Here is a 25,849-nt window from a genome sequence, read left to right as displayed (position 1 = left end):
CATTAATAAACACATCCAGCAGATTCTCACCAAGCACATGATTTACAACAAGAGCTCAGCACTGCCATTGAACTAACCAAATGTGTTCATGTGACTGGACCGTCACGTTATGAGAAACACACCTGGAAATCACTGTACTTTGTCTTACAGTTTGAAACAAACTAGTTTCCCTCTCTGTGTTTTACAGCGATGTTTATATTTGATCCACAGTGATTAAGCATTTACGTTAGTCACAAGTCAAAGGATCGAACTTATACAGGTTATACTGTAGGCTACTATGAAAGTTGACAATAGTTAGTAGTTTAGTCATCTTATTGTGCCTTTCGTGATTATTGGTATTTGTTTGGTGGTCGTTTTATCACTTTATGCAGAAATTGTGGACGATAAAGTCACAGACTGAAAGTGAAACTGTTTTGTTGCAGCCTAATATAGACTCCATGTGTTCTGGCTTCACAACCCTTCCTGGTCAATTTTTATACAGAACACAAGACAATAAGTAGGCTATATTTTAATCTTTTAATATATATATATATATTTTAAGTCAGTCAAGTTCAATGACAGCTTAAACAGAGCGGTCTGCTCATGCATTATCACAACTCATACAATTACTTTTGGTTTTATTTGATTGCTTTTATTATTATTCACGTGCATGCTCTGGGCTTGTGTCGTTGTTGTTTACAATACAAAAAAAGCATTTTACACAGCTTTGTTACTAAATGTGTAATCTGTAAATATATTTTACACTAACAATGTGATATTTAGCATGTACATACATTTCTCATTTTTTATTTTTGCTATTTTTCACATAGCTATAAACTTATTGAAACAATGAAATTACAAATAAACAAATAAGCTGTCTTATATATCCTAATATTTGATGTCTTCTGTATACTTTTAGCTGATCTTCTTTCAATACCTGTTCCATTTTTTTAATTAAAATGTTTGCTTTTATATAGAAATGTATAAATTATATACAAAAACAATCGAATCATTTAGGAATTAGATCAAAAATTCAGCACAGTGCTTCCATAACTTTGATGATATATGATGCATCATGAGCTAAAGGTAGGCTAATGTAAGATAGCACATCATAACATATAGATAATATAAAAAGGCGTATTTACAGTCCCAGATTCCAAATCATACTGTTAGCCTAAATGTAAACAACAAGTATGTAAGTAAATTTTATTTATATAGCACATTGAAACATAGCAAAGATATCCAAAGTGATTAACAATGTAGCATAAATTTAAATGAGAAAAGAAAACAGAAAACAAGAAAAGTCTCTTAACCTCCAATACATTTCTGGTATGTGACGAACATGGCTCCGGGCTTCACCTGGAGCTCAGACAGCTTCTTGTGCGGCTGAACTGGTTTACCATTATAGGCCAGATTCCCACATCCTAGTTCTGGTCTGAGCTTCAGGACCTTCTGCTGCAGTTTTGCGATGGTATCGATGCTCCTCACGGTCACAGACATCTTCATGCCGTCAGAGCCATTTAAGACAGTCACAGCAAAGCTTTTAGGACCTGGTGAAACTGGCTTTTGAACCTGGAGAACGGTGTGGGTGGTGTTTTCTAACGGTTCAGGGAGGGGAACAGGGTCTCCTTTTGGATGTTTGGGATCTCCTTTGACACACTGCTTGGGTCCACATGCTTCAGGCTGAAGAAGGATTGGAGCCTGAAAGAGAATCACGATATTCAGAGAATGTAAGCATGGCACCTTATGACAACAAAACAAAACAAAACACAAGTAACAGCATTTCCATAAGACCATACGCAACACTATCATGTTAAAAAGGTTCTGTTCTTACAAAATGTATTTGAAATCATCTTACCGGTGCTGCTTGAATGTCTGTAGCCATACTGCCTTGTGCTGCCAACCATCCACAATCCAGAAATGATGTTCTCTTACTGCAGCTCGTGAATTTATGTCAAAGAGACGCCTTGCGGAATGTACCTGACTTCCCATGTGCTGGTACACAAGCGTGCTAGGTTGATATTCATCAAACATGCATTTACAGGAAAAGCACACTGCTACGTAACTACCACAACAGTGCAACGGCAAGAATCAGATTTGACATATTACAAAAAACGTGAATCGCCATACTTTAGTTACAGTCCAAAATAATTATTTCATAATGTTTTTTTTTTTTCCCCATTTTACGCAGTGGTAGTTGTTTTTATGTGTCATCTGTGGTTATGGTAACATGATCTACATCAAGTTTTAAGTCAAAGAATCAAACCTATATACATGACAGAAAACTTAGTTTTCGTTAGATTATTATTTTACTTTTGTGCAAGATGGTCTATGACCCTGCTAACCATAGGGAAGATAAGAAGTAATTGTAATTGCACAGACTACTATCTACCTGCCATCCTTTAATATAAGAAACTGTATGTCAAAAATATCAAATATACTGTTAATAAACTCATAATGAGAAAACCTAGATCTTAACAGGCCTGTTGAATTTAACTGAGTGTTAAAACCACCTTCATATTGGATTTAAATCTGGAAATAAATGTCAAAATGTAAATTGTGAAAAATGTTTAACATTCTGCTCTATTTCTTTGGGACCCTAAACCTGTCTGTTCTCTTTGTACAGACGGTCAGATGTTCTTGTTTCCATTGAAGCTCATGGTCGTCTTTAAAATATACAAGATCAAGCAGGAGAACATTATCAGGATTTGTTCTAGTGCTGCTGTCATTAGAGCAGATCAATTTTATGTAGAATTCTGCAATTCATTTGTGTTTCATTGCAACTTTTCAAGTGTTGAATATCATGACTCATATCATAATTATCATGTTATATAACTTATATGGTGTTGAATTAGAAAACAATGCAAAATAGAATTTATAACTAGAAGTTTCAGATTTTTGTTTTTATTTTCATTGCAACAGAATCAAATTTACATGCAGTGCAAATCACAATACAGTCCGTTTAAAAAAATATATATATTGACATTTTATTTTGAAAGTTTATTGCTTCCATTTACACATTAATTCAGTAAATTTCTTTGGAGAAATTTGTTCATACATTTTGAGGCTGCATATGATAAAATGTTGTCCGTTTAAAAAAATAAAATATGCTAGTTTCCTCTTCTATGTGGATAGATTCTGTCATTTCTACTACCTCAGTTGTATGTTGTTTTTAGAGGTTACAGATAATGTCTTGAAACTCTTCCTCATCAATTCTTTATGAATTCAAAGCACAAAAACAAACAAACCTAAAATACATCTTGCTCCTTCAGGTTACATACAACATTTAAGCAAAAATAATATTTTTTTATGATTTCTATTCATATTTTATTGCAGGTAAAATAACAATCAACTTTTTTCTTTCACTTTCATTCGACAGGGTTTGTTGCATTATAATTAAATCAAGTTATCCTGATATATGATAGCTCTAGTTAGTTAACGGTAATAGATTATGTAAAATGCAAAAGTTTGTATCTAAAGAACATTACGATACAGGATGATTTACCATTGAGCGTGATGACAAAATACATCTAAGCCCTTGTTAACCCCCATGACATTTCTGGTAGGTGATGAACATGGCTCCTGGCTTCACCTGCAGCTCGGACAATGTCTGGTGCAGCTGAACCGGTTTGCCATTGTAGATGAGATTCAGGCTTGCTCCGAGGTCAGGGCTGAGTTTCAAAACTTCCTGCTGCACTTTCCCGATGGTATCAGTGCTCCTCACGATCACAGGAATCTTCATGCCATTGGAGCCAATGAAGACATTCACAGGAATGCGTTTAGGACCTGGTGAAACTGATCCTTGAACCTGGAGAACGGTGTGGGTGGTGTTTTCCAGCGGCTCATGGTAGGGAATAGGCACAGTGTCTTTGGGGTCTCCTTTAACACATTGCCTGGGTCCACATGCTTCACGTGGAAACAGAAGGTATCGAGCCTAAGAGAGAACCAAGACATTTGTGACAATAAAACATAAGGCTGGTCACGCAAAACTTTCTTGTTAAAAGTCTTATGTAAAATGTTGCCATATTATGTTCAATGACCGTCTGCCTTAAAATAATCTTACCAATGCTGCCTGAACAATTGTAGCCATGCTGTCTTACACAGGATATCTTTCTGGTCCTCTGTTTTTCTTGGTTTGTGTCACGCTTCTGATATATAGGCAAAACAAAATACGGAAAGTACCTTCTTTTTATTTGGCAACAGACTCCACCCCCCCCATAAAACTTGGTTACTTCTGCCTAGTTCACCTCAGGCTACTGGAAATTTACAGAAAAACATTCACTATGGGTGGACATCTGACGGAAATGGTTACCAAAAAAACCCTGACAAGTCATGAAGTTTTATTTCCCATGTTAGTTTCTTTATTATTTCATTTTATTTTAAGAGTACAACTTTAAATCACTTCTGAACACTACATTTTTGCCTTGTAGGACTATAGTTTTTATTGTACTGGTCTGAAAAGTACCGATCACTCCACCTCACAAAGTACTGAAAGTGTAAGCATCTCAGCTACAAAAACATTACCGCATCGAACCATAAAAAAAAGAGTGGAAAGTCCCAATGTAATATTGAAAATGAAACCTCTTAATACAAAACAATAACAAAATGAAAATCATTTTACATGCATGAACCAAGGGGAAATTGACTGGTTTATCTATAAAGATATTTATTTAAATGGTTTAATGTGACAATCACATAAAAAACATGATAGGTGACATTATCCATGAGTTCAAAACACATTTGATTTTTAATTTGCTGTATAAATATTGCATCAAACCCTGAGACTTAAAGCAGATTCACAACCCAAGGAGTCTACTTTAGAGTCACAGATTCAACACTATTACACATCCCTACATGCCAGTCCATTCGACAGGCACTACATTACACATGGATATCAACAATAGCATGGTAAGGTCTTATGAGATTCTCTCATCACTGCACTGAAACTCTCTACAAACTGCTGTTTGTTTTCCCAGCACCCTTCTTGACACTAGGTGGTGTTTTCTGGACCATCGAGAGCGTGTCTCTTTTCTCAATCTTCCTCAGCTGTTTCTTCTTCATTCTCTTAATCTTTGCTGTATTCTTAATCTGAAAGGGGCAAAGCAGTAATGAGTTATTTAAAAAGACAAACAAAGAAGAATACAACAGATAAAGTGTTAGTAACAACTGAATTTTTGGTGCAAATTGACATTCTGCATTTACCACTTGCACGATCTCTGCTTTTCTTTCATTTTCTGCTCGTCTTCTCAGGTTTTCTGCTCTCCTCCTCTTTTTCTCCTGCAAATTTAATGCAGAAAAAGCACATATGACCAATGTTCACTTTAAGTTTTTAACTTTAAAACTCCATGATATTGTCCACAATGTCACCATCAACAGGATTCTCAGAAACTGACACTTTTATTGAACAAGGAAGCATTATATTGATCAAAAGTTAAACAAACACAGCCTTGGTGAACGTAAGAGACTTGTAATTTATCTATGTAAGTTGTATAGGTGTCGGATAATGCCCAAAAAATAAACACGCAGGTTTGGGGCATAAACTCGCCTCTTTCTCTCTGGCCTGCTCGTCTTTCAGCTGTTGTTGGTACTGCTTCACCTGCTGCTTCTCTCTCTTGGCCTCCATCTTCTTTTCCCATGAAGTACGCAGAGGTTTGTCTCTCAGCAGAGCGGAGAACCTACAAAGAGTCAGCGCTGAACACGTCAGATAGATACCAGACAGAAGAAACACTAAGACAAATAGAGCTGGTTATACTACAAAAATAGTAGTGTATCTAAGCATTATTATGGACTGATAGACATGCAAGAACATGAAAATAAACACTCCAAAATTAAACAAACCAAGTGCTATCAGGACAGCAATACGACACTTTAGTGTTAATCACCTTTGCTTATTTCTGTCTTTCCATACTCTTCCAGACTTAGGTTTCCCAAGAGGTATCATCTTACTTTTCTTCTCACTGGATTCTGAGTGAGTCCTTTTTTTGGCCCTTTTCTTGGGGTCAGTGGGACCAGTGGATTCAGTCTCTGTATTATTTACCACATTTTCCTTCTCACTGGTCTGATCTGACCCTATCAAGCCTGCAGTGTCTGGCACTGACTCTTGACTGACATCTGCTGATGTAGATACATCTGTACACACTGGTTCTGTCTCTGAACTACACTGATCGCCTTTAGTATCTGTTGTACATTCATCGGGTGGTGATTCCTGCCGAGACTCGGTGCTTTCTGCCGGATCTTCTCGCACAACAGACTTTCTGGTCCGGCGGACGGGGGTTTTGGCCGCGGGTGTCCGTAATCTTAGCCCGCTGCGAGTGCGGATCACAATAGGAGAGTCCTCTTCATTATCGAGAGCTTCTGCCTCTCCGCCGGTTGTTTTCTTGTTTCCAGACGCAGGCATCATCAGCGTTTTGTCGATCAATACAATACAACAATATTTAAACAGGAATAAAATCTACACATGTGCGGAAACACACGTGTATCGCTCCTGTGCTTCGCCGAGAGCCGAAGAAAAACCATTGCAAAGCGCTCGATATCGCTCCTAGTGGTTGGGAGACGCGTAGCAGTGATGGAATACGACTCATTTCCGCGAATCGGTTCTCCAAGCGGAAGAAGTTCATTAAAAAGATTCGACTCCAGAGAACGATTCATTCACGAGTCGTACATCACTAGCAGAACCAAAACAAAAGCATTTGACTTCCGGTCCGCTGCTCGCCTGTTCAAACACCATGGCGCCCAGCGTCGGACTGATGTCGGTTCTCCTCCTGACCCTACCATTGGTCACGGCAAGTATTAACTTTGTCTGTTTCTTCAAATAGTATAATTTTAACCAAGCGTAACGTTTGGTTACTCATAGATGCATTGGCTAGTGTGTAGATGATTTCTCCATTAGGCTACTTGTAATTATGAGATAGTGATTTTATATGTTACATTTGCGAATAGTGTCATAATTGGAGAATTTGCAATTTATAGATGAATGTTTGAGAGATTCGGTCAGATGTTAGAAGTTATGTAAAACGTTCTTTAAAGCTGACAGGTGCGTCCAGTCTGTCATGTGTCTGTCTTGTGACATGTCATGTGAGGAAGTAATTATCAATCATAAACATGATAATGGCAATTTTTCGCCCCCCAACAACAACAAAAAAAAAAAACTTACTGTGAGATCATGTTTTGCTTTTGTTGCTATGTCACTCAAATCCTCTGTGTATAGAAATAAAATAGTCTGATATTCTGCTAAATATATGTGTTTGTGTTGAATGGTTTTGAACATAAGGCTGAGTAAATGACATAATTACACTCTCTGGAATACTGTACCTATTGGTGTTTTTTTTTTAATTTTTTTAAGTTGGGTGGTCTGTCTCCTTTAGCTATCGAAAAACAATTTTCAAATTTTTAAAGCACACTATATCTTCCTTTGTTTTAGTATGCCACAAAACCCAGTTTCTCCATCGATTACCGTCAAAACTGCTTCCTTAAAGATGGAGAGCCATTTCGTTACATCTCCGGCAGTATCCACTACAGCAGAATCCCCAGTGTCTATTGGAAGGACAGGCTACTCAAGATGTACATGGCTGGTTTGAACGCTATCCAGACGTAAGAGGAACTGACTATGATTCAGTGTCAGTCACATGAAATATTTTGAGTTTACCAGTTAGAAACTGTGATTTCCATGTCTGGAAAAATCATGGATATTAATAAAATCAAAATCATGGGCATTTTTGTAGTAATATACTTTCTTTCTGTGCTATAAAATATGTTAAGTTGATCGTTGCAGATACAATTAATTCTGAAATTATTTTGTAATATGTAGTAATCAATGGCCAGAACCCTGAATATTATTTTTCTTCTAACTTTTTATAAACCCATAATCTGATTTCAACTCAGACTTTCCTAATGATCAAATTAACCCACAGATATGTGCCATGGAACTTCCACGAGCCGGTGCCTGGTCAGTACGACTTCAGCGGAGAACGGGATCTAGAGCACTTCCTACAGCTGTGCCGAGACATCGGCCTGCTGGTCATCATGAGACCGGGCCCCTACATCTGTGCGGAGTGGGATATGGTGAGAAAAGACAGAGAGACAACTAAATTGTAGGCAGAGACACATGTATTTTTTTACATGTGTGTCCTATAAAGTTAATCATTCTGATTTAATTCAAATATTTAAAGTATTAATCCACAGAAGTGCTTAAAAACCTGAATAGATTTTTTTGGGAATAATGAGAAGGCTGATGAAATGTTTCAAATGTTATTTCAAAGTTTAAACAGTGTCCAATACGCCAATATTTCAACAAATAAGCAGTTGTGTATAGCGAAAAAAGAAAGTAAAGGAAGCATGAACAGAATAGCACAGCTAGCTCAATATTTCTTGTTTTAGGGGGGTTTGCCGTCCTGGCTGTTGAAAAAGAAAGATATTTTGCTGAGATCATCTGATCCAGGTAATACAGTAATTGATTAACCTCAGATGGGAAAATATCCAGTTGAATGAGTGAAATGTATGGCTTATAAACTACAGTAATTCCTTCAGAGCTCTTTGTATTGTTCTAGATTACCTTGCAGCAGTGGATAAGTGGATGGGGCAGTTGTTGCCCATCTTGAACCGTAACCTGTACCAGAACGGAGGACCCATCATTATGGTGCAAGTAAGACAGTTATATAATAATCACTCTAATGAAAGTAACATCTATTTATATGTGTGTGCATCAGATGTTTAATTACACATTTGTAGATATGGTTTCACAACTTGCATAGTGCTTAACCCATGGTACTGATCAGTGATATTTCCTATTGAACTGGTATTTCACAGTCGACTATTTATTTTCCGCCTTTTATTTAATATTAAGCCATTTCATTTTTGTATGTGTGTGTGTGTGTATATGTATATTTGAAGAGTAAAAATATATGCAATGTGTAGATGAATAGCACATTTATTTATGTATTTTCACACTTTCAGGGCAAATAAATCCATTATTCCCCATATGCAGGTAGAGAATGAATATGGCAGTTACTTTGCCTGTGATTATAATTACATGCGGCATCTCAGCCTGCTGTTTCGTGCTCATCTGGGAGATGAGGTGGTCCTGTTCACCACAGATGGAGCAGGTGTGGGTTATCTCAAGTGTGGATCCCTCCAGGGCATATATGCCACCGTTGACTTCGGCCCAGGTCTGCATACCCTATATATCACCAGTATGACTTGTATATTACCTTCACGTTCCTTAAAGGGTTTCAAAAAATGCTTATTACTAAACCTCTGACATTACAGGCTTTTAACTCTGAATTCTAGAATTCAGTAAAAAACGCATTTGTTGTATTTTTGTGCAGGTTCAAATGTAACTGCTGCTTTTAAAGCACAGAGACATGCAGAGCCACGTGGGCCTTTGGTAAGAAGCAAAAACCTTCCTATCAGTGATTGAATATAAAGAAGGCAAAGCTGCTTTGAACTACATTTATATTACTGATTTTATGGTACTGATGTTAAACATTTTAACAGATAGAAATGTGCTCTGGAAAATGGAAATGACGGCGTTTTTTGCAGGTGAACTCTGAGTTCTACACAGGCTGGTTGGATCACTGGGGCGAGAAACACTCTGTGATTCCCACAGCTGCTGTGGTCAAGACCCTCAATGAAATTCTGGAAGTGGGAGCCAATGTTAACTTGTGAGTTGGTCGCCCATAATAACAACTGAACTGAAATATCCATTTTACACTGAAAACTGACTTCTGAAATTAATTGATTTTTGTATTTTTGTTCTTGCTTTCCAGATATATGTTCATCGGTGGAACTAACTTTGGCTATTGGAATGGTAGGTTTTAGGGATTTGTAACTCAACAAGCCAAAAATACATTAGAATGTGTGTCGATTCATGTTTTTATCAATTTAAAGGTGCCAACACTCCTTATAGTCCTCAACCAACCAGCTATGACTATGACGCCCTGCTTACAGAAGCTGGAGACCTCACAGAAAAGTATTTTGCCATAAGAGAAGTCATCAAAATGGTAAAGATGGGAAAAGTAGCTATTTCTTAAAAGAATTATGATTTTTGATAGAGAAATTCAATTGCCACTAATGATGCAAATTGATCTGATTGTTTTTTTTATTTATTTATATTTTTATTTTAATATAGTACAAAGAAATACCAGAGGGACTGTTGCCTCCATCAACACCTAAATTTGCTTATGGGCAAGTACAGATGAAGAAGGTTAGTCATCTTTGCCTGTCTACTGTTGTAACATGAATTATATTTTCTGTTTTCTGTATAACACCTCAGTTTTTCTTGCGACTAAAGTGTGAATGATCTCTTTGTCCTTGCAGCTCAAGACAGTGTCAGAGTTTTTAGATATATTATCTTTCTCTGGCCCTGTAAAAACTCTTTACCCACTAACATTTACTGAAATGAATCAGGTATGCCCGCATCTCATCAGTTAAAGTGAAGTTATGTTCAGTCATGTTAGTTATTTACATGTTCCCTCTGTGCTCATTGCTTTATCTTATTCGTGCATTGACTATGCATGTCTCATTATCTGGTCAGGCGTTTGGCTTTGTGCTGTATCAGACTGTGTTACCTGTCAACTGTTTGAAGCCCACCCCGCTGTCGTCCCCTCTAAATGGAGTCCATGATCGGGCCTACATATCCATTGATGGCGTAAGAAGCACAGTTTTTCTCTGTTGACTGTCTTACTGAGCTATGAGTTACTCAATCATAATAGCTGTGATGGTGCTCTGTAAGATTTTAACATAAGATAAATCAGTGCACAAATTTTATATCTAATTGGAAGGTTTCGCATAACACAACATTCATATACACTACCGTTCAAAAGTTTGGGGCAGTAAGATGAAGCAGCACAAGTGTGTTCAACATTGATAATAAACAGAAGTGCTTCTTGAGCAGCAAATCATCATATTAGAATGATTTCTGAAGGATCATGTGACACTGAAGACTGGAGTAATGATGCTGAAAATGTAGCTTTACATCAAAGGAATAAATTACATTTTAAAATATATTCAAATAGAAAACAGTTGTTTTAAATTGTAATAATATTTCACAATTTTACTGTATTTCTGATTTAAAAAAAATTAAGCATAGAGTTCTTTCAAAAACATTACAAAATCTTACTGACCCCAAACTTTTGAACAGGATTGTTAAATTTAATTATTTTGCTTATTAAATCCATTTATTGTTTAGATTGCTGCTGGTATTTTGGAGAGAAACAAGGCACTCACCATTAATATAACAGGGAAAGCTGGCAGTCATGTGGAAATCCTGGTGGAGAACATGGGGACAGTCAACTACGGCAGAGAAATTAATGACTTCAAGGCAACCAAAACTTTCCTATCCACTTTCTCTTTTTCTAATTCTCAGTCCCTCAGCCTGTTTTAACAATCATAAATCATAAATCCCACTGAAAAATGTAGACTGTCATTCCTCTGACAGCTTTCAAGCTAACTAAGACAAACTGCTAACTACAAACTTCAAAAACATGTTTGTTAATTGAAATAAAATTAACATAAAATAATGTAAAATCTCTATATAAGATTTGAAACTTGAACTAAATGAACATCAGAAAATGAAGCACTAAAATTAAACTAAATAAATAAATAAAACACTTAAACTGAAATAAAAATTAAACCTAAATTTCGAATATTTAGTAATATTAAATATCTAAAAACTAAAATTTAAAAAAAAATCTTAATAATGATAATGCACAAATTTTTAAAACTTCTGTAAGAATAATAACTATTATTTTTATTTATTTTATTATTACTATTGTTATTATTTTTGTCCATATCCTTTCTTCCCTTCCCCATGTCTCTTTTTTCACTTCCTCTCTCGGTTCCTCAGGGTCTGGTGTTTAATCTGACTCTGGGTGCTGATGTTCTGGGTAACTGGACGGTGTACTCTCTGAGTATAGATGAAGCAGTGCGCAAGGGCATGTTATTGGCATCGAGCGGATTCATCTCCACCTCCAGCAGCTTCAAAACCTCCCCCCCTCCTGCTCTTTCACCTCCAACCTTCTACACTGGCAGCTTCATCATCCCCGACAGCATCCCTGACCTCCCTCAGGACACATACATCCAGTTTCCCAACTGGAGGAAGGTAGGAGTCTTAACTGATTCTGTGGTTATACTGAAATCCATTTATAAATGTGAAGAGATCAGATTCCCGATAGATCAGCGCTGGTGTAATAAAGAGATCACATCATACGTTTTATTTCAGGGTCAAGTGTGGATTAATGGTTTTAACCTGGGCCGCTACTGGCCGTCCCGTGGACCACAGATAACACTCTTTGTCCCAGCCCACCTGCTCAGCACCTCGGCCCAAAACAACATAACTGTCCTGGAGTTGGAGGCGTCACCTTGCTCCTCAGGTTCCTGCACTGTGGAGTTCACTGACACTCCTGTCATAAACGGCACTGTGAAGTCAACCAGCCACTATAAGAGAAGTTCAACAGATAAGACCTTCTGGAGCAGAACGATCTTAGAATAACACATTCATGTCACATATTTTACTGATTTGAAGGAGTCTAAAGTAGGAAGTTGTTAAAGATATGACATGCATGAGTACTGTATGGACATTTTGATGATCACTGTGAATCTACAGTAATATATCGCACATGTACAGTAATATACTGTACAGTAATTCTCAGGTGTCAAAGCTGCTCAGAAAACGAGCTTTGGTCTTAATTTTAATGCACTAGATGCCTTCAAGATGATGTTACCAGTGATTTTCTACTGCTGATTTTTTGCCCTTCAATTATTTGCACTTTTAATTCTATTAAATAATACTAGAAAGTCAAGTGCTCTTCTTTTTTTGCACTGCATGTTGGCTAATCCTTTGAAATAATGGTAAACGTTTTTGTATACTGTGGCTCGGTTTCACGAATGGGGCTTAGCTTAAGCCAGGACTACGCCTTAGCTAAATTAAGATATTTAAGCAACTTTTACAAAAACGCCTTAGAAGAAAACATTAAGGTGACACAGAACAATGACACTGACATATTTTAAGATCTGTCAGAGCAAGATATTTTCATTTGAGTCAGCTCAAACATTCATTTTAGTCCGGGACTAGATTAAGCCTCGTCTGTGAAACCGGGGGGAATTGTGTGCAAAATAAACCACACTATTTTATACATTCTTCACCAGCATTATTTTCACATTTGTTTTATTTCAGGGGTCTAAAGTGGGCTGTTTATAAGAATTTGATTTTATATGCGTGTTCTCCAAATAAGCAGTGATTCACTTAAGGTGTCAGTTGTCAAAAGCATGTTAACCTTTTCTTGTGCATATGATTTAAAACATTATTTTGCATAAAGATGATGGCATGCAAAACACACACACACTTAAGATGTCATTACAGACAATGATTGTCAATTATCCACCGATTCTTTCAAACATTATGCTTCTTCTTTCAGTTTCTAATATTTAATAATAATAATGATGATTGTTGTTGTGAAATTACATAATAATACTATTCTCTATTCTGTTTGTCTGGGCCTCAAAAAAAGAAACTAAAATAGTGAATGGAAAGTTGAAGAGCCAACTAAAATGGAGCGTAAGAGAGATATAAACCACTTTTTAAAGGCAAGGACAGCGTGAACAGAAGAAAACTGTTTAGTTTCTTATCTTTTTTGTCCTTCCGTTTTGTTAAGGGCGTGTGAAAACCCCAAACCTAGTAAAACGTACAAAGCGCATCTGGTCGAGAGCACTGCTCGTGCCCGAGTCCGTACGGATTTAGGTTGAGTTGTGCACGCGCGTTCGTAATCGTAACCGGAAGTGGAGTCGCCGTCAGCGCAAAGGGTGTGTGTAATATGGTAAGTGATAATCGCAAACAGCTTTTATTGCTTTAAACAAAAACCTGTATAGGATGTTTCGTTGTTATATGAAGTTCCAGAACACTTAAAGTACTTCGTTTTGTATTCGCGATAGTCTCGAGTATGTTGCTAAAACACCCTAGCCTGTTAGCTCTCATGCTAGCCAACGTCAAACAACTTTAATGTAACATTACGCAATATTGAACTTTAGGCTCTTGTGTCAGTTAAATATAACGTTATATAAATTATATTTGGAAAGAAATGCTCCTTTGTGCATTTAAACGCTGCGAAAATGATATTATTGTATAAGTTTACTCAATAATAATAATAATACACATCGACCTGGTAAAGAGCACTTACATGAGAGTTTGACTGTTGTTTTCTTTTTTTATCGTACTTTTTTGATTATGTAAAATACTTTCTTTTTCTTTCTTTCATTTTTTGCTTAAGTCGTGTTGTTGTAATAGGCCTACCAAGGGACCTACCAGAGGATGTGCGGTTTAGTGGCTTTTATGTGAAATAAGTTATGCAATAGTAAGTACAAATCATTTCACAGTCATGCAACACACAGGTTTACTCACGAATGTCTAGCTACCTGGCTAAATGCCTCGAAACTAGGAGTGTCTTTTGCAAATCCAGCGGCTTATACCTCCTTAAAAGTGTATTAACTTGTTAGCTATGTAAACATGACTTTGACTGCTTTGAGATTTAATCACACTCCTCTATGTTTCAGATGACACACTTCTTTGGATCTCAAGAAGGATCACTTCCACGAGGATGAGATCTGACGATCTGCACTGGATATTATAAGAGGATGAAAAGCAATCTCTGTCACCAAAATCCGTACAAATGATATGACCGTTCTCCTTACATCAGTCACCACACTCATCAACTAAAGAATTAATTGTTGGCCATCTAAAGAAAGTCTTTTTAAATTACGTCATCGATACCATGGTGGACAACCGATACGCCACGGCGCTGGTCATCGGCTCCGTGCTGAGCCTGCTTGCCACCGTCTATCTCTCTGTTGCCATGGGAACGCAGCACTGGTACCAGTACCACAGCCAGCCGGCCAGCAACGACGCCAGCAACGGCTCGGACCTGCAGATGCTGCGGCAGGACTTTGAGGGAGAGGACATGGATGAGAGCAGCTACAGCGTCGCTCTGTTCCGGCTGAACGGCACACTGGGTCTCTGGTGGCGCTGCATACTGGTGCCCAAAGACTCAAAAGAGCCTGGTAAGGAGAGGAACTTATGGTTATGTATTATTATTATTAGTTGTGCATTCGGTTAAAAATTTATGCTTACTACATTTTGCTTTGTCTCTCTTCTCGCTCTCCGCTTCCTCCTTTCCAGATCCGATAATGGTGACTAAATGTCAGGCTTTTACTTTGCCACAGCAGTGGGAATCCAAGTACAGATCTCCTGGGAATATTAACAGTGGAGAAGATCTGCTGCGTACATGTACGTCCTGACTCTAAATCAGTTATGTACACACACCTATGCTTTCTAGGGCTTTCTTTAGATGATATTCCATTTTATTTATACACCACCATTTAAAAGTCTGGGGTCTTTCTAAATTATTACTTTTATTCAGTAAAGATGCATTGAACTAATCAAAAGTGACAGTGTAGTCTTTTATAACGTTGCAAATAAATGCTGCTCTTTTGAACTCTCTAGTCATCAAAGAATCTTGAAAAAAGGAATACATCACAGTTTTCACAAAAATATGAAGCAGCACAACTGTTTTCAACATTGATAAAAAATAATACATGTTTCTTGAGCTACTGAATCAGCATATTTTCATGATTTATGAAGGATCATGTGACACTGAAGACTGGAGTAAAGATGCTGAAAATTCAGCTTTGAAACACATTATATTATTATATATTAAAATAGAAAAGTCATTTTAAATTGTAATACTATTTCACAATATTACTGTATTTTTGATGAAATAAATGCATTCTTGGGGAGCAGAAGAGTCTTCTTTCAGAAACATAAAAAAAATATATATCTTACCGTCTGCAAACTTTTGAATGATAGTGTATATATTGGGAAGATTTTTTTCATGCTAAAACTATACTGCCTAATTTTATATTGCCATTAAAATCATCTTGAAGATATATTAAATATATATTGCCCAGCTCTTTGACTAGCTCTCATATTAAATTTATGCTGAGACAATGAAAAGACTTCTCAACATCAATTTTAATGCTCATTGTATTCACTTATTATTGTTTATTGTCTACACAGTCCTAACAAATCCTTTAAGTAAGATTCATTCATATAGTATTTTAATCAGCCGCAGCGAGCAACAGGATGTTTTGTTATTTGCTTTGTCATTATGTTTTGAACGTTTGTGTCCACAGACCTGTGGAAGTGTCAGTTCCTGCTGCCGCTGGTCTCTGTGGGGCTGGTGTTTCTAGCGGTGTTGATTGGAGTGTGCGCCTGCCTTTGCCGCAGTATCACTCCCACACTATTCGTAGGGCTGCTGCATCTGCTGGCCGGTAAGACATTAATAACAGCTAATGGCTATATTTCCGCAGCTCCCAGAAAAGAGATACAATTTGATGTATATTGTTTTCTCAGGCTTGTGTTCCATGGCCACTGTATGCTGTTTCCTCGCGGGCGTGTATTTGTTACACAAAATATCCAAGATGCCCGAGGGGATGGACTATTCACCGGGCTGGTCCTTGTTTTTGGCTCTGGTCTCATCTCCGCTGCAGATCATGGCTGCCGCGCTCTTCATATGGGCAGCGAGGAGCCACCGCCAACACTACACACGAATGACAGCCTACAGGGTTGCTTAGGCAATAAAGGACTGACTACAGAGTCACAGAAAGCACCCAGCCATGTTCGCTTCAGCGGCTGCTTTTACCACTAACCAAGCTAAAGTTATGAAGGAAACAGTCAGAACTCACCGCTCAAAGTTAGTAGGTTAACTAACGCCATCCACCTGTAGCACTGTCCTGTGAATATTTTCATTTCTTGAAGGATCTTCATACTATGTAACTGCCTTTTAAACCACTCTGTTAGCATCTGTACTGTTGAAGATGAGAAACTACCCTTCTCATCCACAGACACTCGCTCAACAGAAAAGCATCTATAAACACTAAACAGTAGTTATTCAGGGCTTCACACTTTACCTGTTGACTCAACTTATTTTGATGTGTTAGGTTTAGTTTCATCTCGGCGTGTTTTAAATAACACCTCTGTGTTTTTTTATTCAGCCTGTTGTAGCTACTCAGTGACTTCTTGAAGCGATTGCATTTTAGCGCTTTGCAATCCCAAGATGCAATAGGGTTTTGCCTTGGCCTGAAAGACTGAATGTTTGTGTCCGTCTTAAGCATTGACCACTTAAGCCTTTTGTGTTTTCCTGAACATTTGGTTCGCTTATTTATTTTTTTCTTGTGCTTTGCATTGGTTGTACTCTGTTGTTTACCATTTATTTTCTCTTTGAGGATGTATTTCATTATGTACTTTACACTTGTTTTGTGACTTTGATTACAATTCAGTTATAATGTTTTGTGATGGTTCAAGTAGTAATTTAAAACCATCTCAGCTGTGGTTTATATACTTATGTATACTTATACCAGCTGGTGCACGTTATATGATTTTTACCAAGATGTTGTTTTCGATATACTTTGCAGATTTTCTCAGCAATTTAGGATTGGCATCGTGTGATTTTATGTAACATAATCATAATGTACCTTTGGTGAAATTAGAGCAAAGACACAATTTTATTTAAAACATTCAGTTACTGCTGTCATTCATCGCATATATTATCTGTAGAAGACTTGCAGTCAGTTGTAGATTTTACTTGATGTTCATTGGCATCATGTTGTTGTAAAAATCACACTGTGCATATCCAGCTTCACTTGATTTCATTGTGCCATGTGGTTTATTCTGCGTGTTGTAATATTTGAGATCACATTTTTTCAAGTGAGTGCTTTTTTTGTCTTTTTATTTTGAGTTCACGAGAGGCTCAATTTTCAGCAATCAGGCAAGAGCAACAGCATATGAGCAATACAGTCAAGAGGATACCTCACACTCCACTGTGACATCATCCTGATGTCAGTACTTCAGACAGTATCGCCTTTTTTATACAGTTTTGTACACTTTCCTGTCAAATTAACATTTTGCTGGTCACAATAAATATCTTTTCATCCAAAACACTGTTGCCTGTGTTTTAGAAGCAGAAAAACTAACCATTCATTCTCATATAGCCACAAATCAGTACATAGCATATACCTGAGTTACAAGTGATTGTTAAAATCATTTCAGTCACATTCTTGTGAAATCATCTGATTGATGGTGGTAATTGTGCTGAGTTTAATATCGTTTCCTCTCTCATCCTTCAGTCTTTCTGCACTTGCACCGTTGGAATCGTCAGCATCATCTTTTTTCCCAAGTGAAAAGCGATTCCCTTTTCGTAGTAAGCAGCCTCGTTGATAAAGAAAGGATGAAGTGTCTCTTCTTCCACGTAGTTCACAGTTTTTCCAGAAAATGACAAAAATAAAGGGTCTCCCTGCTTGAGAAGACAGAAGTCTTTGTCCTAAAAAACAAAAAATATGAAAAAACTATTTAGATTTTGGGTGTATTTCATATAAATATGTCTAGGTCACATTATAACCGAAATCAAGAAAATAAATTATATTTAGAATTGTTTAGGCCGATATAAATGCATTCTGTGTGACATTTCATTTCGACATATATACAATGCATGTTTGCATATAGACATCTTATTTGATATAAATCCCATGATAAAAGCAATATATATATATATATATATATATATATATATATATATATATATATATTTTTTTTTTTTTTTTAAATCAACAAAGGCAGTACAACAAATACTAACATGATGAAGTAATACTTTACTGTCAGTGCTGGGTAGATTATTTACAAATTGATTATAGATTACATGATGAAGAGCGAGTAATGCAATCTAGATTACTCATTTCAGGTAATGTTTTCTGACTGCTTTCGGATTACTTTTGACCTAACTTTAAATGGGATTATTGTTAAAACTATAAATAAATTAAATAAGATTAAGAATAATTATTCAATTTTTATTGTCATCAACATCATCAAATGCATTAAACATTACATTGTTGTACACTTGAACAACCAAATTTGAAATATTTTGTTTACCTTCAGGTCAATATGACCATTATTATTATTATTATTATTATTATTATACAAGTACTACACTTTTGGAATTTGATTACATAATCTAGATTACATGCAATCAGTTACAACCCAGCACCGTTTACCATTTTAATAATTTATCTTTTTTTCCACATAACAATATTTAGAATTAGATGTTTTTTCTCCGTTACTGTAATAAAAATGGAGAAAGATTTAAAAATTGGTCCTAAAATAAACCACATTTTCTTATGATCTAGACATGTTCATGCTGATTCTGTGTGGAAATACAATAAATAGCAGCACGACTGGCACCTGCAGATGAGGATGAATGGCAGCGGTGAGAGTCCGAGTCTCTGGATCTCTGAGATAATCAACACTCTTGATTAGCCTAAAGGTTTCCACATCCCCGCCTTCGAACACCGTTCCTAAAAACACAGCTCAAAATATAACACGCTTCATACTACACAGAAAGTACACAAGTAAGCCACATTTGCTTAGGTCTTACGGTACCTGAGTTGAATTTGTGGATCCAGTCTATTGTCAAGTCGACAGCCTCTTTCATAAGGATATAGATGTCAGCTCTGACGATACCATGTGGCTGCGGCCCGACCTCTATTGCTACAGAAACACAGGTCATCTCAATGTACATTTGGGGTTGAAAAAACAAAGCAAATGCAATGAGATGATCACCATCACTTACAAAAGCCATGCTTGGATACCGACTCCAAGGAATAAGCATCACTAATCGGGACATCCAGTACCAGCACTCTCACAGGCACTTTGGTTATCTTAGTCTTAAATGTGTACATGACAACACACAACATCAAAACACACATGCTCTGGCACATAAACAAAAACATAGATCTGTGGTTCTTAACTGGGTTTTTTTCAGGACCTGTATTTTACACTAAATATTCTGTATTTTCAGTGCTTCGGTTACATGTAATCTGGTTACATAATCAGATTCCATAAATTTAGTATTTAGATTATATTTCATTCTAAAATGTTAATAATCAGATTAGTTACTTTTTTTTATGAATTGCATAATTTAAAGCTGCAGTCCGCAAATTCCTACCTGTACCACTCAAATTAGAAAACATTATTATAAGCTTACCGGTGAACACTGGCTGTTATGTACTTACTCAAAAATTAATTTTAACCAAAAAAGTTACAGACTGCAGCTTTAACAACACATGTTCTCAGATGACAAGTAATGGTCATATATATTTATTTACTATAACAATAATCCCATTTAAATCTATAAACAAGTTAGATCCAAGGTAATACTAAATGGATTCCAAAAGTAGTCAGAATACAATATTATGTATTTATTATGTTTTTGGTCACAACGCCCTACCAGTTGAGAACAACTGACCTTAGTTTCCAGTATGGTGTGTACCTTAGCACACTAGTAATGTTCTTGCCTGTAAGTATCTGCAGATGTGCAGGGTCACCCAGTCACTGGTTGTGTAATGGATGAGTGTGAGACCCATGTTAGACGTGGTGTTATGAAGGTCACAGATCAAGTCTATTGCATCTGTGGATCCTTTTGGCCCCAGCAGATTGTTCAGTTCTTGTGCACGCCGAACTTCATATGGGCTGCTCTCTGTAATAGGAGAACTGCAAGAAACAGAGCATTTTAGAGCTACACAGTAACATATTTGCATGCAGAAATATATTTGCTAGATTTTTGTTAACAAAACTTGCTGTATGTAACCATGCTCGTCAGTGTCAAAATGCTTGAGATGGCCAATCAAAGTAGGCAGAGTTTACTGAACTTACTGTCAGTTTTAACATTAAAAAAAAGAGCAAAGGTAAGATGGGAGTAGCGAAACATTTAATATTTCACAACTATTTTACAATGGACCCTTTTCCCAAGACTGTGATGATGCATTTCAGCGGTCATCAGCATCGTAAACCCTCCAAAGTTTCTTAGATTTTCATTTTTAATGTATGTACATTTATAACAGTATATTTTGTAATATATTACATTTGCATCAAATTACAAAAAACTAAGTAACGCTAAACCCGAGAGTGTTTTTAATACAGTATCTAAGGGCGTGAAGGAAAATTTGATATCGTTCTCTGTTCTGACTGCTGTTATCAGTCTTTCTCTATTTTCTTTCCCTTTTTTTGAAAGTCATTGCTACTTGAGAAAATGGGAATGCAAAAAATATATTTGTGGTAGTTTCTCATTCACCGCTGTGGAAGTTTACCCAGTTATGACAACTTCTGCTCCCGAGAAACCTGGAAATAAGAAAAGGGTCTATAGAAATGTTCAATAGCGGACAGTATTATTATCCAGTAATGCAAACTACTCAACTCTTTTTTTCTCAAATTTCATGTAAATTTCATGTAATTCCTGAATGTGATGAGACAAGAAGCGTTTTGCATTTTCGACATATTAGGCATACAAATAAGAGTAAATGTAACCACATACTATTATAATATATTTTGCAAATAATTCAAAATGATTACTTTACAATTAGAAGAAACAATAGACCTAATTTAAAACTTTTACTATTTTTTTTAACGTAACGTCCCTATATAGCCTAATATACAAGCTATATAATTAACTTATGTTACATTTCATATTGCATTTCCACATCTCACCTCAGTGTGGCTCTGTTGAAGCAGCGGTTCATATCCGTGTCAATGTATCTCCTGCACTCTTTCACAGCCCTTGGGTTTGACAGCACGGTTGTAACAGGAATCGGCCATGCACCCTCGCCTTTCTCTTTCTGCTGTCGCTCCATCTCCTGCACCACATACACACCGGACAGCTCGTTCCCATGGGTACCGCCGCATACGGCCATACGAGCCAGTGCTGGCAGGAACACTAATGCCATCTACAAGAGAAAAGTATAACACTCTTGAGTTTTCAAATGATATGGCAATATTTTAATGTCTGTCTACCATAATTATTATATCATGAGCCCATTCAGTGATCTGAATATTGATTCATAGTCTATTGCATGTTGTTATTGGTGGACACAAATTTGCAAAAAATTTCCAGCAGTGGGTGAGAAAGAGGTGTGGCCAGTATAAATTGAGCTCTATGGCATGTTGACAATTAAGGGTTAAAGTAATTTGACTTCAATTGAAAGTGCATTAGTGTAAACAATTCTTTTGAATTCATTCAGATTAACCCATACGAAAACCCATAGCTTATTTTTTTTATTATTCTGACTAAATAATAACATTATGTAGTTTTATGATTTGTAGTTGTAGATGATTTGTAGAACAGATGAGAGAGTTAATAAACAACAAAACCATCATTAATAATCCTACGGCCGAGGTCAACAGAACAAGGGTTACACATTGACTATTTTGCATGGTTGGCACAACAGACTGAAAACTGCACTGTTAATGAGAACAAAAGACCATTTTTGGGCTTGAGAAAAACAATTATTTCCTGTAAATTAGGGAAAACCAGGTAAATGAAAATAAAGCAATGAATGAATGGTTATTATTGTTACCTACAACTTACTAACTAAAAATGTGTTACTTTAAAATAAATATTTTTTATATATATTTTAAGTAACAAATTAGCAAGTTGTGTGTCTGTGTGTGTGTGTGTATGTATATATATATATATATATATATATATAAAAAAAATATACAACTTACTAACAAAAATGTGTTATTTAAAATAAATATTTAAATTATATTTTATATGGTGTATATATATATATATATATATATATATATATATATATATATATATATATATATATATATATATAAACTTTGAGAAGGCCGAAGGTGTGTGTGTGTGCATGTTTATGTGGTTTATGAGGACACAAATTTGTATAATGACATGGGTATGACAGAGGTATTACAATATGAAGGTGGTTTATGAGGACACTGCCTATGTTAGAGTCCCCATAAACCACAAAAACCAACATGTCTGTGTGTGTGTGTGCATAAGGGACCAAAAGTAATGGGACAGAATAATAATCAAATCAAACTTTCACTTTTTAATACTTGGTTGCAAATCCTTTGCAGTCAATTACAGCCTGAAGTCTGGAACGCATAGACATCACCAGACGCTGGGTTTCATCGCTGGTGATGCTCTGCCAGGCCTCTACAGCTACCGTCTTCAGTTCCTGCTTGTTCTTGGGGCATTTTCACTTCAGTTTTGTCTTCAGCAAGTGAAATGCATGCTCAATCGGATTCAGGTCAGGTGATTGACTTGGTCATTGCATAATAGTCCACTTCTTTCCCTTCAAAAACTCTTTGGTTGCTTTTGCAGTATGCTTTGGGTCATTGTCCATCTGCACTGTGAAGCGCCGTCCAGCGAGTTCTGAAGCATTTGGCTGAATATGAGCAGATAATATTGCCCGAAACACCTTCAGAATTCATCCTGCTGCTTTTGTCAGCAGTCACATCATCAATAAATACAAGAGAACCAGTTCCACTGGCAGCCATACATGCCCACGCCATGACACTACCACCACCATGCTTCACTGATGAGGTGGTATGCTTAGGATCATGAGCAGTTCCTTTCCTTCTCCATACTCTTCTCTTCCCATCACTCTGGTACAAGTTGATCTTGGTCTCATCTGTCCATAGGATGTTGTTCCAGAACTGTGAAGGCTTTTTTAGATGTCGTTTGGCAAACTCTAATCTGGCCTTCCTGTTTTTGAGGCTCACCAATGGTTTACATCTTGTGGTGAACCCTCTGTATTCACTCTGGTGAAGTCTTCTCTTGATTGTTGACTTTGACACACATACACCTACCTCCTGGAGAGTGTTCTTGATCTGGCCAACTGTTGTGAAGGGTGTTTTCTTCACCAGGGAAAGAATTCTTCGGTCATCCACCACAGTTGTTTTCCGTGGTCTTCCGGGTCTTTTGGTGTTGCTGAGCTCACCGGTGCGGTCCTTCTTTTTAAGAATGTTCCAAACAGTTGTTTTGGCCACGCCTAATGTTTTTGCTATCTCTCTGATGGGTTTGTTTTGTTTTTTCAGCCTAAATGATGGCTTGCTTCACTGATAGTGACAGCTCTTTGGATCTCATCTTGACAGTTGACAGCAACAGATTCCAAATGCAAATAGCACACTTGAAATGAACTCTGGACCTTTTATCTGCTCATTGTAATTGGGATAATGAGGGAATAACACACACCTGGCCATGGAACAGCTGAGAAGCCAATTGTCCCATTACTTTTGGTCCCTTTACAAGTGGGAGGCACATATGCAAACTGTTGTAATTCCTACACCGTTCACCTGATTTGGATGTAAATACCCTCAAATTAAAGCAGACAGTCTGCAGTTAAAGCACATCTTGTTCGTTTCATTTGAAATCCATTGTGGTGGTGTATAGAGCCAAAAATGTTAGAATTGTGTCAATGTCCCAATATTTATGGACCTGACTGTATGTGTGTGTGTATGTATATAATAAAATATTCAACTTACTATCAAAAATGTGTTATTTAAAATATTAACATCAAAATGACTAAACCTTTAACCAAAATGAAAACAGAAGCTATAAAAATAAAAACATTCAAAATACTAATTAAAAACTATACTAGTATAACAATGATACTAAAATGACACTGAGCAGATATGGAAGTATTTAAGAAAAATATTCCTCATATTTAATAAATCTGAAGAATGTTTCATTTGTGTGTCGCCACATGGAGTTCTGGAGGGGAAAAACTAAGATCTAAGATGAACTTAAAGACAGAAGTTGTGCGAGTCACAAACACTTTTCTTTAGCAGACGGTTTGTATGTCTTCGGCTTTCATAGATCACATTTAAAAAATTCTATGCAAACTGTGTAATGTTGCAGTTTCTAATAAAGTTATGGCCGACTAGCGGGTAACTTTATTACATCTATGTTTACTCTCATTTGGCGAATGTTTATCCATGTGTGTATACCTTTAAGAACATGTGACCATGGTATTAGTTTAAGTTCTGCTGCTAGAGAGAGTTTTGCGTTTTCCTTAAGAATGTAGTGTTCTGTAGCTCTTAAATAATATGCATTTATTAAAGACCATTATTATAAACTCACATTTTACAACAACATGCAACATATGAGAGCAAAAGCTCTAAAAATTAAAGGTAAACCTACCGTTATTTTTAATATAGAAGTAATGCAGTTTCACTCCTCCTTCCAGCTGCTTTCCTTCTAATCGTCTTACTGAGTGAAGTTGCTCAAGGCACAGCAGACCTTTGGACACATACGGTGAGGTGTGACAGGGCATGCGTGCTGACACACATTCAGTCGGTACAGGCCTAATCTAGCCTCAGGGGCCACAGCACTGCAGGAGCTGCATTTGCACACACCCACACACATTAATAGTTTAAGACATACTTCCTCTATTGCTCAAACACAGTAAAGTAACATACAAAACAATGATTTACCTCATCCTCCTCTGCCTGCTTCAGTCACCAGCCCTGGATCATCTTTCACACATGATGCTGTTGTTACAGCAACTCCCACTTCCACTGAAGCTTCAGCATGAAGCGAGCGTTTTGCTGACTCATATATGCGCTAAAGAGAGAGTGTGTGTGGAAGAAAAACAAGAGGGGGGGATGGGGGGGCATGACAACTGAGAGGACTGCAGACCCTACAATTATACCTAAACATTACAACTGGCTGCTGCCTGTCTTTAATGAGAAACCGGTATTTACTGTCACAATCCCTTCCTACTTCCTCAGGGCATGAAAACCTGCTGTTGCAAAACAGCTAATTAAAAAAAAAAACTTCTTTGGTTGGAATTGTGCTGTTAGGACTGTGCTGATTTATAGTGCCTCCAAGCATTGAAAACTCAGAAAATTTTACTGATTTCCTTATAATGTTGTCCATGTGTATCAAGTTTTGCTAAGTTTGGATGTTGCAATCACAAGATATAAGTCAATCAGTCATTATGGGCCACACCCAAAAACACGTTAGAC

At 36.8% G+C, this 25,849-nt stretch overlaps 6 protein-coding genes across 9 annotated transcripts; 2 read left to right on the top strand and 4 right to left on the bottom strand.

Annotated features, from left to right (window-relative positions):
• Window positions 1-613: 613 nt before the first annotated feature.
• Window positions 614-1,976, bottom strand: LOC306873211 (uncharacterized protein). Its single transcript, XM_079422323.1, has 2 exons — window positions 1,838-1,976; window positions 614-1,680 (listed from the first exon to the last, which is right to left on the bottom strand). The coding sequence occupies exons 1-2, from the start codon at window positions 1,862-1,864 to the stop codon at window positions 1,288-1,290; spliced, it is 420 nt and encodes a 139-aa protein (XP_079278449.1). The 5' UTR covers window positions 1,865-1,976; the 3' UTR covers window positions 614-1,287.
• Window positions 1,977-2,874: 898 nt separating this feature from the next.
• Window positions 2,875-4,530, bottom strand: LOC306873193 (uncharacterized protein). Its single transcript, XM_079422302.1, has 2 exons — window positions 4,043-4,530; window positions 2,875-3,913 (listed from the first exon to the last, which is right to left on the bottom strand). Exons 1-2 carry the CDS (start codon window positions 4,067-4,069, stop codon window positions 3,521-3,523), a joined length of 420 nt encoding a protein of 139 aa, XP_079278428.1. The 5' UTR covers window positions 4,070-4,530; the 3' UTR covers window positions 2,875-3,520.
• LOC306873191 (uncharacterized protein) lies at window positions 4,314-6,493 on the bottom strand. The gene is made up of 4 exons (XM_079422299.1): window positions 5,862-6,493; window positions 5,525-5,654; window positions 5,182-5,256; window positions 4,314-5,067 (listed from the first exon to the last, which is right to left on the bottom strand). The coding sequence occupies exons 1-4, from the start codon at window positions 6,377-6,379 to the stop codon at window positions 4,930-4,932; spliced, it is 861 nt and encodes a 286-aa protein (XP_079278425.1). The 5' UTR covers window positions 6,380-6,493; the 3' UTR covers window positions 4,314-4,929.
• A 124-nt stretch (window positions 6,494-6,617) lies between these two features.
• Window positions 6,618-13,128, top strand: LOC306872696 (beta-galactosidase-like). Its single transcript, XM_079421447.1, has 16 exons — window positions 6,618-6,761; window positions 7,400-7,569; window positions 7,890-8,040; window positions 8,356-8,416; window positions 8,526-8,620; window positions 8,963-9,143; window positions 9,303-9,361; window positions 9,517-9,638; window positions 9,744-9,784; window positions 9,865-9,977; window positions 10,106-10,180; window positions 10,294-10,383; window positions 10,511-10,624; window positions 11,165-11,296; window positions 11,822-12,076; window positions 12,197-13,128. The coding sequence occupies exons 1-16, from the start codon at window positions 6,705-6,707 to the stop codon at window positions 12,464-12,466; spliced, it is 1,986 nt and encodes a 661-aa protein (XP_079277573.1). The 5' UTR covers window positions 6,618-6,704; the 3' UTR covers window positions 12,467-13,128.
• A 548-nt stretch (window positions 13,129-13,676) lies between these two features.
• LOC306872112 (claudin domain-containing protein 1-like) lies at window positions 13,677-17,959 on the top strand. Of its 3 annotated transcripts, XM_079420513.1 has the most exons (6): window positions 13,723-13,790; window positions 14,241-14,324; window positions 14,524-15,027; window positions 15,146-15,253; window positions 16,159-16,296; window positions 16,379-17,959. In XM_079420513.1, exons 3-6 carry the CDS (start codon window positions 14,742-14,744, stop codon window positions 16,597-16,599), a joined length of 753 nt encoding a protein of 250 aa, XP_079276639.1. In that variant the 5' UTR covers window positions 13,723-13,790; window positions 14,241-14,324; window positions 14,524-14,741; the 3' UTR covers window positions 16,600-17,959. The 3 variants fall into 3 exon arrangements, with proteins under 3 accessions (XP_079276640.1, XP_079276638.1, XP_079276639.1); XM_079420514.1 differs by lacking the exon at window positions 14,241-14,324 and having other exon boundaries at window positions 13,677-13,790; window positions 16,216-16,296; XM_079420512.1 differs by lacking the exon at window positions 14,241-14,324 and having other exon boundaries at window positions 13,677-13,790.
• Window positions 17,514-25,447, bottom strand: LOC306872111 (N-acyl-aromatic-L-amino acid amidohydrolase (carboxylate-forming) B-like). Of its 2 annotated transcripts, none has more exons than XM_079420510.1 (8): window positions 25,316-25,447; window positions 25,023-25,221; window positions 21,560-21,795; window positions 20,371-20,566; window positions 19,647-19,740; window positions 19,457-19,564; window positions 19,259-19,371; window positions 17,514-18,344 (listed from the first exon to the last, which is right to left on the bottom strand). In XM_079420510.1, exons 3-8 carry the CDS (start codon window positions 21,793-21,795, stop codon window positions 18,147-18,149), a joined length of 945 nt encoding a protein of 314 aa, XP_079276636.1. In that variant the 5' UTR covers window positions 25,023-25,221; window positions 25,316-25,447; the 3' UTR covers window positions 17,514-18,146. The 2 variants fall into 2 exon arrangements, with proteins under 2 accessions (XP_079276636.1, XP_079276637.1); XM_079420511.1 differs by having other exon boundaries at window positions 25,023-25,121; window positions 25,316-25,398.
• Between the last annotated feature and the right edge of the window lie 402 nt (window positions 25,448-25,849).

Source organism: Barbus barbus (genome assembly GCF_936440315.1).
Source record: "Barbus barbus genome assembly, chromosome: 7".
Taxonomy (NCBI): Eukaryota; Metazoa; Chordata; class Actinopteri; order Cypriniformes; family Cyprinidae; genus Barbus; species Barbus barbus.
The sequence above is the reverse complement of the archived record's forward strand: the minus strand, read 5'-3'. Positions and strand labels throughout refer to the sequence as shown.

Bases quoted from the DNA above. Each gene is read 5' to 3' on its own strand.
- LOC306873211 (XM_079422323.1), bottom strand. From the start codon at position 1,864: ATGGCTACAGACATTCAAGCAGCACCG. The intron at 1,681-1,837 runs GTAAGATGATTT...ATTCTCTTTCAG, and splicing joins CAGACATTCAAGCAGCACCG to GCTCCAATCCTTCTTCAGCC.
- LOC306873193 (XM_079422302.1), bottom strand. From the start codon at position 4,069: ATGGCTACAATTGTTCAGGCAGCATTG. The intron at 3,914-4,042 runs GTAAGATTATTT...GTTCTCTCTTAG, and splicing joins CAATTGTTCAGGCAGCATTG to GCTCGATACCTTCTGTTTCC.
- LOC306873191 (XM_079422299.1), bottom strand. From the start codon at position 6,379: ATGATGCCTGCGTCTGGAAACAAGAAAACAACCGGCGGAGAGGCAGAA. The intron at 5,655-5,861 runs GTGATTAACACT...GACTCTTTGTAG, and splicing joins AAAGACAGAAATAAGCAAAG to GTTCTCCGCTCTGCTGAGAG. The intron at 5,257-5,524 runs GCGAGTTTATGC...TTAAATTTGCAG, and splicing joins AGCAGGCCAGAGAGAAAGAG to GAGAAAAAGAGGAGGAGAGC.
- LOC306872696 (XM_079421447.1), top strand. From the start codon at position 6,705: ATGGCGCCCAGCGTCGGACTGATGTCGGTTCTCCTCCTGACCCTACCA. The intron at 7,570-7,889 runs GTAAGAGGAACT...ATTAACCCACAG, and splicing joins GGTTTGAACGCTATCCAGAC to ATATGTGCCATGGAACTTCC. The intron at 9,362-9,516 runs GTAAGAAGCAAA...CGTTTTTTGCAG, and splicing joins CAGAGCCACGTGGGCCTTTG to GTGAACTCTGAGTTCTACAC.
- LOC306872112 (XM_079420512.1), top strand. From the start codon at position 14,742: ATGGTGGACAACCGATACGCCACGGCGCTGGTCATCGGCTCCGTGCTG. The intron at 15,254-16,158 runs GTACGTCCTGAC...TTGTGTCCACAG, and splicing joins AGAAGATCTGCTGCGTACAT to ACCTGTGGAAGTGTCAGTTC. The intron at 16,297-16,378 runs GTAAGACATTAA...TTGTTTTCTCAG, and splicing joins GCTGCTGCATCTGCTGGCCG to GCTTGTGTTCCATGGCCACT.
- LOC306872111 (XM_079420510.1), bottom strand. From the start codon at position 21,795: ATGGCATTAGTGTTCCTGCCAGCACTGGCTCGTATGGCCGTATGCGGC. The intron at 19,741-20,370 runs GCAAGAACATTA...TACACATTTAAG, and splicing joins ACATCTGCAGATACTTACAG to ACTAAGATAACCAAAGTGCC. The intron at 18,345-19,258 runs GTGCCAGTCGTG...TTTGTTTTTTAG, and splicing joins CCATTCATCCTCATCTGCAG to GACAAAGACTTCTGTCTTCT.